Genomic DNA, 13,573 nt, shown 5'->3' on the forward strand with positions numbered 1-13,573 from the left:
AATATGAAGGGACAATATGAATGGACTGGAGGAAGTGGAACAAGGAAGGTGTGGAAATGTTCAGATTCCATCATCGACGTTGCATTGGAAGTCGACACTGCTGAGGAGATGAAGTGTAGTGGACTACATTCCAGTGTCTGCAATGATATATAGACATATTTGCATGTGTAATACATTATTTGTGTCATATTCTTTCTGTATTAATTTTTGAAGAATGATATTTGCTGTTATTGGGTACATGTGGGGATCTCAGATGTTTTTGTTTATTTCGTGGATGCTTAGGGATATTGGGTCTAGGCAGGGATAGAGAGAATCCACAGGAGGGTCCGATGGGTCGACCAGCCTGTAGGGGACATTTTTGATTGTATTTTGCTTGCTGAGGCGTTCATGTGTATTCAAATTGCATCATAGTTTAAAATGCATTGATAAAGATGTATGAATTGATCTGGAGTACTTAGGTGGTTGCCTGGGGCAGAGGGGCCGTGAGAGAATTTTACTGTCTTGATTGATTGATGGATATTTGGAAAGAAAGCTGCCAGACAGGTTTTTCGCTCTCACACTCCATAAAGATTTGTTCATATTTCATAGAAATTTATTTACACTCCATAGAAAAATGTGTTTTTGGTTTATTGTTAAAGATACTCAATAAGATAAATTGTTATTTGTCATATCCTATTCTTTTTGTTTTCGAGACTTAATTAGTCTCGAAGGGGGGAAATATGTGGTGTCTAAGGAATTTATGACTTTGCTAACGTTTGCAAATGGTATCTTAGAGGATGTTGATTCAGCTTAGGGAAGCATCTGGGGAGCAGTTTTATAGGGGCACTCTAGAACAGAGGAAGTCTGTTGTGTGGAGTCATGGGATTGGTCTGTAGGGGAAACCACCCATATCATGTTAAAGATCATAAATACTTGGTTGGGACAAAGGAGGACAGAACAACATATTATTTTGAGTCCGTTGTTCTCCAGATGCCTGCAGATGTCTGTAAATTTACGCTGAAATCTTGTGATATAAATAAACCTTTATAATCAAAGTACAGTGTAAGCGGACTCCTTGTTCTCACAGCAAAATTAGCATCATTATTTAGATACCACACTACAGACCCCCCATAGCCCCCAGTTGTGCCCTGGACACCATATGTGAATTGCTTGCTCCCCATCTATCCACAGAGTTCGTACTGCTTGGTGACCTAAACTGGGATATGCTTAACACCCCGGCCGTCCTACAATCTAAACTAGATGCCCTCAATCTCACACAAATTATCAAGGAACCTACCAGGTACAACCCTAAATCCGTAAACATGGGTACCCTCATAGATATCATCCTGACTAATTTACCCTCTAAATACACCTCCGCTGTCTTCAACCAGGATCTCAGCGATCACTGCCTCATTGCCTGCGTCCGTAATGGGTCTGCGGTCAAACGACCACCCCTCATCACTGTCAAACGCTCCCTAAAACACTTCAGCGAGCAGGCCTTTCTAATTGTTCCTGGCCCGGGTATCCTGGATGGATATTGACCTCATTTCGTCAGTAGAGGATGCCTGAATGTTCTTCAAAAGTGCTTTCCTCTCCATCTTAAAAAAGCATGCCCCATTCAAAAAATTCAGAACTAAGAACAGATATTGCCCCTGGTTCACCCCAGACTTGACTGCGCTTGACCAGCACAAAAACATCCTGTGGCATACTGCATTAGCATCGAACGGCCCCCGCGATATGCAACTTTTCAGGGAAGTCAGGAACCAATATACACCATCAGTTAGGAAAGCAAAGGCTAGCTTTTTCAAACAGAAATTTGCATCCTGTAGCACTAACTCCAAAACGTTTTGGGACACTGTAAAGTCCATGGAGAATAAAAGCACCTCCTCCCAGCTACCCACTGCACTGAGGCTAGGAAACACTGTCACCACCGATAAATCTACGATAATTGAGAATTTCAATAAGCATTTTGCTACGGCTGGCCATGCTTTCCACCTGGCTACCCCTACCCCGGACACCAGCTCTGCACCCTCCGCTGCAACAAGCCCATGCCCCCCCCGCTTCTCCTTCACCCAAATTCAGATAGCTGATGTCCTGAAAGAGCTGCAAAATCTGGACCCCTACAAATCAGCTGGGCTAGACAATCTGGACCCTTTCTTTCTAAAATTAGCTGCCGAAATTGTCGCAACCCTTATTACTAGCCTGTTCAACCTCTCTTTTGTATCGTCTGATATCCCCAGAGATTGGAAAGCTGCCGCGGTCATCCCCCTCTTCAAAGGGGGTGACACTCTAGATCCAAACTGTTACAGACCTATATCCATCCTACCCTGCCTTTCGAAAGTAGTTGAAGGCCAAGTTAACAAACAGATCACCGACTACTTCGAATCCCACGTGCCTTCTCCGCTATGCAATCTGGTTTCCGAGCTGGTCATGGGTGCACCTCAGCCACGCTCAAGGTCCTAAACAATATAATAACCGCGATTGATAAAAGACAGTACTGTGCAGCCAAGGCTTTTGACTCTGTCAATCACCGCATTCTTATTAGAGTTCAATGTGTCAAATCGGAGGGCCTGTTGTCTGGACCTCTGGCAGTCTCTATGGGGGTGCCACAGGGTTCAATTCTCGGGCCGACTCTATTTTCTGTGTATATCAATGATGTCGCTCTTGCTGCTGGTGACTCTCAGATCCACCTCTACGCAGACAACACCATTTTGTATACATCTGGCCCTTCATTGGACACTGTGTTAACAAACCTCCAAACGAGCTTCAATGCCATACAACACTCCTTCTGTGGCCTCCAACTGCTCTTAAACGCTAGTAAAACTAAATGCATGCTCTTCAATCGAACGCTGCTTGCACCCGCCCGCCCGACTAGAATCACTACTCTCGGCGGGTCTGACTTAGAATATGTGGACAACTACAAATACCTAGGTGTCTAGTTAGACCGTAAACTCTCCTTCCAGACTCACATTAAGCATCTCCAATCCAAAATTAAATCTAGAATCGGCTTCCTGTTTCACAACAAAGCCTCCTTCACTTATGCTGCTAAACATGCCCTCATAAAACTGACTATCATACCGATCCTTGACTTCGGCAATGTCATTTACAAAATAGCTTCCAACACTCAACTCAGCAAATTGGATGTAGTCTATCACAGTGCCATCCATTTTGTCACCAAAGCCACATATACTACCCATCATTGTGACCTGTACGCTCTCGTTGGCTGGTCCTCACTACATATTCATCGCCAAACCCACTGGCTCCAGGTCATCTATAAATCACTTCTAGGCAAATCCCCGCCTTATCTTAGCTCATTGGTCACCATAGCAACACCCACCCGTAGTATGCGCTCCAGCAGGTATATCTCACTGGTCATCCCCAAAGCCAACACCTCCTTTGGCTGCCATTCCTTCCAGTTCTCTGCTGCAAATGACTGGAACGAACTACAAAAATCTCTGAAGCTGGAGACACTTATCTCCCTCATTAACTTTAAGCATCAGTTGTCAGAGCAGCTTACCGATCACTGCACCTGTACACAGCCCATCTGTAATTAGCCCAGCCAACTACCTCATCCCCATATTGTTATTTACATTGTTATTTATTTTGCTCATTTGCACCCCACATCATCTTCTGCACATCTATCACTCCAGTGTTAATACTAAAATGTAATTATTTTGCACTATGGCCTATTTATTGCCTTACCTCCATAACTTACTACATTTGCACACACTGTATATATATTTTCTATTTTCTATTGTGTTATTGACTGTACGTTTTTGTTTATTCCATATGTAACTCTGTGTTGTTGTTGTTTTTATCGCACTGCTTTGCTTTATCTTGGCCAGGTCGCAGTTGTAAATGAGAACTTGTTCTCAACTGGCTTACCTGGTTAAATAAAGGTGAAATAAATAAATAAATCCTTCCCCTCTCAACATCCCTGCTCCTTCATTTGTTTTATCTATTGGATTGTCAATCTCACTCGGATGTTTGCTTAGAGATATTGAGCAATTAAAAAAGGAGGTGTTTGACATTTTGAATTGCCTCCTGTGGAGATGCTCAGGTCAATTTCTTGCATTCCAAATAATAATGACATTATCAAGCCATTTATTTGTGGTGTGATCCATTTGCCTTAGAGCCAGTTATGCAGATTGCCTGAAATTGCATTCTGGACTGAATGATTCAAGCCTCGTTTTGTAATTATTCATTACTATTGAGCGACTACAGAACACCAGGCGTGTTTTAGTAGTCTGACAATTCACATGAACGCTTATGCAGGGCAGTTTGAGATTATACAACAATTTGAAGAATGAATTAAATGAGCAGAAAATCACTTGGTTTGAGATAGAAAAGTGCCATTTTAAAAACAGCGTTGCTGTCTCTTTATTTGGGACCCATTGCATCCCTCTTGGGCAGGGGAGTGAGAACACATTAGGATTTCACAATGAGCCCAAACTGACAAGCGTTCAATCCTCTCCCTTGCTAATAAGACTGTTTCCTCCTCTCCACGTACCGACTACTGACAGACAGAGCACCTCACAACATTTGAACAACCATCAAAGGAAGAGGAAAGTAACAATGAAAATGTTGTGTCCGTTGCAAAATGACAACGCAGTCCCTTGACAGTTGCAGTATGTGGAGCTGTGCTCCTGTCCTCTGTTACATCAACCCTATAAACACTATGATGGCTCTCCCAGAAGCATAAGCCAGCTCTGAGCTCTGGGATCTCATTGGCCAAACCTCCCGTGGGCCTGAAACACATCCACACCTGTGATCATCCCTCATGTGTTAAGTCTCAAACACTTCCTCTCCAAAGGGACTGGATCACATGTCCACAGTGTGAAGTCTCCAACACATCCTCTCCAAAGGGACTGGATCACATGTCTACAGTGTGAAGTCTCAAACACTTCCTCTCCAAAGGGACTGGATCACATGTCCACAGTGTGAAGTCTCCAACACATCCTCTCCAAAGGGACTGGATCACATGTCTACAGTGTGAAGTCTCAAACACTTCCTCTCCAAAGGGACTGGATCACATGTCTACAGTGTGAAGTCTCCAACACATCCTCTCCAAAGGGACAGGATCACATGTCTACAGTGTGAAGTCTCCAACACATCCTCTCCAAAGGGACAGGATCACATGTCTACAGTGTGAAGTCTCAAACACGTCCTCTCCAAAGGGACTGGATCACATGTCTACAGTGTGAAGTCTCCAACACATCCTCTCCAAAGGGACTGGATCACATGTCTACAGTGTGAAGTCTCAAACACTTCCTCTCCAAAGGGACTGGATCACATGTCCACAGTGTGAAGTCTCCAACACATCCTCTCCAAAGGGACTGGATCACATGTCTACAGTGTGAAGTCTCAAACACTTCCTCTCCAAAGGGACTGGATCACATGTCCACAGTGTGAAGTCTCCAACACATCCTCTCCAAAGGGACTGGATCACATGTCTACAGTGTGAAGTCTCAAACACTTCCTCTCCAAAGGGACTGGATCACATGTCCACAGTGTGAAGTCTCCAACACATCCTCTCCAAAGGGACTGGATCACATGTCTACAGTGTGAAGTCTCCAACACATCCTCTCCAAAGGGACTGGATCACATGCTTACAGGGCCACAGCTGTGAATTGCAGTTTGCTCACTGGTGAACATCGTAAAACATACATATATTAAATACTCACACAAACAAATACTGACTTATACACACGTACGCATGGACCAAGATACAGTCACACACTCACTTACACCTGCACCCACCAATAACTCCTTACCTGTAAGGTTGGCTGGGACTTCTGCATGCTGCCCCAGCATAGAACCCAGACCTGGTCATGTGACTTGTCATAGAGCAGCTTCACCGGGAAAGGGTCTGTCTCTACCGCCTAGAGAGAGAGAGAGCGAGAGAGCGAGAGAGAGAGAGCGAGAGAGAGAGAGAGAGAGAGAGAGAGAGAGAGAGAGAGAGAGAGAGAGAGAGAGAGAGAGAGATAGAGAGAGATAGAGAGAGAGAGAGCGAGAGAGAGAGAGAGAGAGCGAGAGAGAGAGATTTGACCCTTATTTTGCCAGTTAAGTTGACTGAGAACACATTGTTATTCACAGCAACGGCCTGGGAATAGATATAGGGAAGACGAGGGGGGAATGAAAGAAAGAAGAGAGAGAGACACAACCCTGGGCCGGGTGGATTGTCAACAGTGAGGAATAACACAATCAATGAACCGCTCCCATGGACATGTAGCGTGCCGTGTGACGACTCCCCTTCCTTCCCCAACCGCACCCCCAGTGAAGCACGCCAGAGGCATGGGTTCAGTAATGGGAGGTCAGCCTATTTATTTTCCACTGGTCAGGTATGTGTCGAAAACTCTCCCACTCCCAGACCCTCAGACTCTGACCGTCATGCTGTCACTCACATGTCAGAGGAGGGTGGAGGGAGGGGTCAGTGCACCAAACAATGAGACTTACAGGCAACTGACCCCTCACCCCAGCATACCTATACTCCCAGTTTGTTATAGACACAACACTCATTCACTATCATGTCACTGTTTTTTTTACAGCCTTTCTTTTTCAGCCTTTCTCCTGCTAAGTAGTTATATTATTTAATTTGTCATTTTGTTAATTATCTTATATCATGCAGCGTGACAGCAAACGAAAATGACTGCTATGTAACTGTTAGCTAGGTGTTGTTGTTGTTGTTAAGCAAAAACAGATCAGAATAAGGGTGTTATTTTTCACTCTTTTAAAAGCCTCCCTGAAACGTCTCTGTGTTGAGTGGAGATAGCTGAGAGAGATGGAGGGAGGGAGAGGGAGGTAGAAAGAGATGGAGGGGGAGAGAGAGACAACCTCCCGAGTGGCGCAGTGGTCTAAGGCACTGCATCGCAGTGCTAGCTGTGCCACTAGAGATCCTGGTTCGAATCCAGGCTCTGCTGTAGCCGGCCGCAACCGGGAGACCAATGGGGCGGCGCACAATTGGCCCAGCGTCGTCCAGGGTAGGGGAGGGAATGGCCAGCAGGGAGGTAGCTCAGTTGGTAGAGCATGGCGTTTGCAACGCCAGGGTTGTGGGTTCGATTCCCATGGGGGGCCAGTATGAAAATAAATAAATAAGAATAATGTATGCACTAACTGTAAGTCGCTCTGGATAAGAGCGTCTGCTAAATGACGTAAATGAGAGGTAAAGAGAGAGATGGGAGAGGGAGGTAGAGATAGATGGAGGGGGAGAGAGATGGTGAGAGGAGATAGAAGAGAGGGAGGGCGGGAGAAGGAGAGAGAGGGAGAGAGAAGTAGGTAGAGAGAAATGGATGGAGAGAGAAAAAGGATGATACATTAACCTCCTACCCCCACACACACCAGTGAGGGTATGGAGAAGTGTGGCAGAGCTGCCCCCACACACACCAGTGAGGGTATGGAGAAGTGTGACAGAGCTGCCCCCACACACACCAGTGAGGGTATGGAGAAGTGTGGCAGACCTTGGCGATTGAGAGGAAAACACCAGCTTCTTTGTTTTCAGCACTCTTCTTTACCCTCCCGCTCCCACTCTCCCTCTCTCTCTGCTCCCTCTCTTTCCCTATCTTCGCTCTTGCTCTCTTCACTCTCTCTCTTTCTCCACTCTTTCTTTCTCCCTCTCTCTCTTTTCACTCTCTCTCCCTCTCTCTTCTTGTGGCAAAAATAATGGCTTTCATTTAAGCCCTTGGCCAACTGTTGGTGAAAGCTTCGGGGGACGGCCCTCTAAACGGCTTATAGAGAAGATTAATAAAACCAACCAACCTGCACCACTTTCTGGGCCTGGGTGTCGATGACCAGCAGGCGTTTTTGAAGGGGTTGGGTGACGTAGATGTACTTATCCCTCACACTGACCGCTGAGGACCACAAACAGTGCTGCGGGGACACACCTTCACTTTTAGGGCACATCTCCTCCTGGAGAAAGAATGGGATGGAGGGAGAGAGAAGGAAAGAAGAAGAAGAAGAAGAAGAAGAAGAAGAAGAAGAAGAAGAAGAAGAAGAAGAAGAAGAAGAAGAAGGGTGAATCCACAGCTAATCACTGCACACACAGGACCATAATCGAAGAGTGGCCCCCTCTCTCTCACACGTAGGGCAGAGAAAATGCTGTTTACAGCAGCAATGGGCTAACACATGGCTTATTGAGTTTGTATCGATCTGTAATACAATTACAGCAACCAGTAAAACTTCAATCCCTCAGAGAAAAAAGCCACTTTTATCAACTAAAGCCCATTGCTTTGGGAGAGTGATGTTCTCTAGTATATTACAGACTTGCAGGGTTACTGTGAGCTATTGACCTGGGATCTTTAACTAATGGACATGAGTAATCCTGAACGGAGAGCACAGATACTAGCAATGGATTGTAGTGCAGTGGGGGGATGTGTGTACCTCTGTAAATCTGTAAGATATTTTTCTTAAAACGAAGTAAGCATTTCACTGTTGTATTCGGTGCATGTGGCAAATACATATTGATTTGATTTGAAGTCATAAAAAGTCCCAAAACACCAGCATCATTACATACACCTTAGCCAAATACATTTAAACTCAGTTTTTCACAATTCCTGACATTTAATCCTAGTAAATGTCTTAGGACTTAGGTCCATGTCTTAGGTCAGTTAGGATCACCACTTTATTTTAAGAATGTGAAATGTCAGAATAATAGTAGAGAGAATTATTTATTTCAGCTTTTATTTCTTTCATCACATTCCCAGTGGGTCAAAAGTTTACATGAACTCAATTAGTATTTGGTAGCATTGCCTTTAAATTGTTTAACTTGGGTCAAACGTTTCAGGTAGCCTTCCACAAGCTTCCCACAATAAGTTGGGTGAATTTTGGCCCATTCCTCCTGACAGAGCTGGTGTAACTGAGTCAGGTTTGTAGGCCTCCTTGCATGCACACACTTTTTCAGCTCTGCCCACACATTTTCTATAGGATTGAGGTCAGGACTTTGTGATGGCCACACCAATACCTTGACTTTGTTGTCCTTAAGCCATTTTGCCACAACTTTGGAAGTATGCTTGGAGTCATTGTCCAGTTGGAAAACCCATTTGCGACCAAGCTTTAACTTAGTGACTGATGTCTTAAAATGTTGCTTCAATATATCCACATAATTTTCCTGCAGCAAAGCACCCCCAAAGCATGATGCTGCCACCCCCGTGCTTTATGGTTGGGATGGTGTTCTTCGGCTTGCAAGCACCCCCTTTTTCCTCCAAACATAACGATGGTCATTATGGCCGAACAGTTCTATTTTTGTTTCATCAGACCAGAGGACATTTCTCCAAAAAGTATGATCTTTGTCCCCATGTGCAGTTGCAAACCGTAGTCTGGCTTTTTTATGGCGGTTTTGGAGCAGTGGCTTCTTCCTTGCTGAGCGGTCTTTCAGGTTATGTCGATATAGGACTAGTTTTACTGTGGATATAGATACTTTTGTACCTGTTTCCACCAGCATCTTCACAAGGTCCTTTGCTGTTGTTCTGGGATTGATTTGCACTTTTCGCACCAAAGTACGTTCATCTCTAGGAGACAGAACACGTCTCCTTCCTGAGCAGTATGACGGCTGCGTGATCTCATGGTGTTTATACTTGCGTACTATTGTTTGTACAGATGAACGTGGTGCCTTCAGGCATTTGGAAATTGCTCCCAAGGATGAACCAGACTTGTGGAGGTCTACAGTTTTTTTTTCTGAGGTCTTGGCTGATTTCTTTTGATTTTCCCATGATATCAAGCAAAGAGGCACTGGGTTTGAAGGTAGGCCTTGAAATACATCCATAGGTACACCTCCAATTGACTCAAATGATGTCAATTAGCCTATCAGAAGCTTCTAAAGCCATGTCATAATTTTCTGGAATTTTCCAAGCTGTTTAAATGCACAGTCAACTTAGTGTATGTAAACTTCTGTCCCACTGGAATTGTGATACTGTGAATTATAAGTGAAATAATATGTCTGTAAACAATTGTTGGAAAAATTACTTGTGTCATGCACAAAGTAGATGTCCTAACCGACTTGCCAAACCTATAGTTTGTTAACAAGAAATTTGTGGAATGGTTGAAAAACTAGTTTTAATGACTCCAACCTAAGTGTATGTAAACCTCCGACTTCAACTGTAGATGGACAGGAGGACTTACATAGCTGGCCACGATCCTCTCTGTGCGCTCAATGTGTTTACGTATCTCACACTCGCTGGGCTGCAGCACGGTGATGCCCTCATCAGAGAACACATAGAACATGTTTCCCACGCTCAAACCTGAGGAGTTAGGAGATCAAAAGAGCTTCAGCTGATGTTCTCACATTCAACAGCCTTACAGAGAATACACAGACCCTGTTAGCAGCACCTGAACTAGTCAATGACTGGTGGAGTTGTCAGGCATTGTCACGGCAGAGTCAGTGTCTGTCAACAACATGTCTAACGAGTTCATTGTGAGACTGCCTTCTGAAACTTGATGGCCGCTATGAGCCCGAGAATATTTTCCAGGCCAGACACCTGACTCTAAACAACAGCTGGTAATTAGACAACAGATTGATGCTTACAGGGACAAGGATATACAACGAGGCTGTTTATGCTGTGGAAAATCACATTGTGTTGGGATGGCAGGTTACATCGTATAGGATAACCACGTGCAATCAACACCTTGAGAGCTGCTGAAACAGTCATGACGTGACATTAAGGCCAGTGATACTGTCTGTGCACAATCAGCATCGGGGTGGACAAGATTCAAACAATGGGCCTCTCTCTACTCTCTAATCAGCCAAAATAAACATGTTGTGGTGTCACAACTAGATCATAGAGGAAGAGTTATGTGTGCTGAAATGTGGAGGCAGTCCAGTAGCAAAACGGTTTGCATTTTTGTTATATTTTCATGGTCAAGTCTTGTAAAATAACGTTTTCAGCAAGAAAATATACACATAATGAATATACAAAATTAACATATTCACAGTACAAAACATAGGCATTCAGAAGAATGTTGGTAAATTATAGAAGTGAATTGAAAATAACAGAAAAAAAAGACATGGTGAAAAGTGTTATAGTATATTTCAGTACCTTCCTCCCGCCACAGTATGTTTGCAACTGCAGCATCAGCATCAGAATGACAGAAGAGAGAGGGAGAGAGAGAGAGGGAGAGAGAGAAAGGGAGAGAGCGAAAGGGAGAGAGTGAAAGGGAGAGGGATAAAGGGAGAGAGAGAAAGGGAGAGAGAGAGGGAGAGAGAGAAAGGGAGAGAGAGAGGGAGCGAGAGAAAGGGAGAGAGAGAAAGGGAGAGAGATAAAGGGAGAGAGAGAAAGGGAGAGAGAGAGGGAGGGAGAGAGAGAAAGGGAGAGAGAGAAAGGGAGAGAGAGAAAGGGAGAGGGAGAAAGGGAGAGAGAGAAAAGGGAGAGAGAGAAAGGGAGAGAGAGAAAGGGAGAGAGAGAAAGGGAGAGAGAGAGGGAGAGAGAGAAAGGGAGAGAGAGAGAGGGAGAGAGATAGGGAGAGAGAGAAAGGGAGAGAGAGAGGGAGAGAGAGAGAAAGGGATAGAGAGAGAGGGAGAGAGGGAGAGAGAGAAAGGGAGAGAGACAGAGGGAGAGAGAGAAAGGGAGAGAGATAAAGGGAGAGAGAGGGAGAGAGAGAAAGGGAGAGAGAGAAAGGGAGAGAGAGAGGGAGAGAGAGAGAAAGGGAGAGAGAGAGGGAGAGAGAGAAAGGGAGAGAGAGAAGGAGAGAGAGAAAGGGAGAGAGAGAAAGGGAGAGAGAGAGGGAGAGAGAGAAAGGGAGAGAGAGAGGGAGAGAGAGAGAAAGGGAGAGAGAGAGGGAGAGAGAGACAGGGAGAGAGAGAGGGAGAGAGAGAAAGGGAGAGAGAGAGAGAGGGAGAGGGAGAAAGGGAGAGAGAGAGAGGGAGAGAGAGAGAGGGAGAGAGAGAAAGGGAGAGAGAGAAGGGAGAGAGAGAGGGAGAGAGAGAGAGAGAGAGAGAGAGAGAGAGAGAGAGAGAGAGAGAGAGAGACTATGTCATATCAAGTCATATCAGAAAAAGTGGGACAGAAACAAATTTAGCAAGAGTGCTTCTTTACAGACAGAAATACTTCAATTAACACAACAACATAAATGCATCCTAGTTTTTTTTATTGCATTTGACACAATCTAAACCCAAAGGCTGTAAAAAACAAATGTGACTTATTTTGTTTTCTTTTATACAGAAAGATACCACAGAATAAAGTGTCATCTTTTTGTTAATTGTATGCCGATATACTGTAGCATTATGCTAATTACTATCTACATTTTCAATGCCAAAAATACCTAGTGAAAATCCCGGAGGCATTTTTCCATGTTCTACTTGAAGTAAACTCTCAGTCACTTACGTGTCTTTCTGGCTGAGTCCTCCACAAACAGAGACGATATGTCCTCGTCCACCCCCACCTCGTTCTTAGCAATGCAGGTGTAGGCGCCTGTGTCCTCATAGCGTACGCTGCCAATGAGGAGCTCGTTCCCATTCGCTGTTACAGAGGAGCATGAACGACAAGTCTCAGCTCAGCCACGTTTCTACACTGGTACACATTTCCCATGGCTGTTTCATCCTCCCACCTAGCAATACACTGTATTTTTCTAAATGAATGAACAAAGCTAATCTAAGTAGCCACCTAACTATGTATCCACATCTCACTAACACAAGCCATTGAAGCCTGAACCCTTGTGATGACAACACAACAACACTTCCTCAAATTATCCTTTGACTGAATCCTCTCTGTTCTGTTCCCAGAGATCTAGTGTCAGGGGAAGGTGATATATCTCAGGACACAGTGAGTGCTAACATCAGAGAGAGGCAGCAGAGGCAACCCTAGCTCTCTGACGCTAGCACTCGCAGCCCTTTGTGATCTATGGCATGTTCTCACGCTCATATCCATCCCTCCTCACCCTCACGCTGTTGCTGTGTTTGCCTTGATCACAACAAGGCAATCTTCACAACACTGCAGCAGGAGTGAAGGACGCCCGTGTCAGACAGCTGCTTTCACATGCCGTGTCAAAGATCTTGTGCCAGTCTTTCACCTTCCTCCTCTCATCTCTCCCTTCCTCTCTCTGTCCTCTTTGATCCCCCTCTCTTGATCTCTTTTATTTACATTTGAGTCATTTAGCAGACGCTCTTATCCAGAGTGACTTACAATTAGTGAGTGCATACATTTTTCATACTGGCCCCCCGTGGGAATCGAACCCACAACCCTTACGTTGCAAGCGTATCTCCTAAATGTGGACTGGCAGGCAGAGGCAGAGGAGGAGAACTTCATAGTGCTGAAAAAGACCTGACGGAGCCAGGGCCTGAGATAAACCCTGGGCTAATATGAACAACTTCTACAGGCACCAATGTACACATAATGCAATATACATTTTCTTCATTCTCATTTAGATCAATGGATTTTACTGAAAATTCTACCACCTGAAAAACACAAGTTTGTCGACTTTATAGACTCTACCTAATTTTAGTGAAATGGGTGATGTTTTTACAATAGTTTGTGTTCAGATTCACTCTTCTAACTACTCTTTAGGGGGGAGTAAAGTGATGATGTACAGAGTGACCCGCCCCACATTAAACACCAGACACTGTCGGAATTACATCTAATCCAGAATTATGCCTTGATCAATTTTAATG

The 13,573-nt window shown here is 44.6% G+C and overlaps 1 protein-coding gene across 1 annotated transcript in view; it reads right to left on the minus strand.

Annotated features, from left to right (window-relative positions):
- The window catches only part of LOC121579232 (follistatin-related protein 4-like), a 262,850-nt gene that overhangs the window by 17,611 nt on the left and 231,666 nt on the right, over positions 1-13,573 (minus strand). Inside the window, exons 10-14 of the mRNA XM_041893638.2 lie at positions 12,291-12,425; positions 11,007-11,033; positions 10,093-10,211; positions 7,735-7,884; positions 5,754-5,861 (exon numbers count right to left, since the gene is read on the minus strand). Coding sequence (XP_041749572.2) covers positions 5,754-5,861; positions 7,735-7,884; positions 10,093-10,211; positions 11,007-11,033; positions 12,291-12,425 — 539 coding nt within the window. The remainder of the gene's footprint in view (positions 1-5,753; positions 5,862-7,734; positions 7,885-10,092; positions 10,212-11,006; positions 11,034-12,290; positions 12,426-13,573) is intronic.

This window comes from Coregonus clupeaformis, chromosome 13 (assembly GCF_020615455.1).
Source record: "Coregonus clupeaformis isolate EN_2021a chromosome 13, ASM2061545v1, whole genome shotgun sequence".
NCBI lineage: Eukaryota > Metazoa > Chordata > Actinopteri > Salmoniformes > Salmonidae > Coregonus > Coregonus clupeaformis.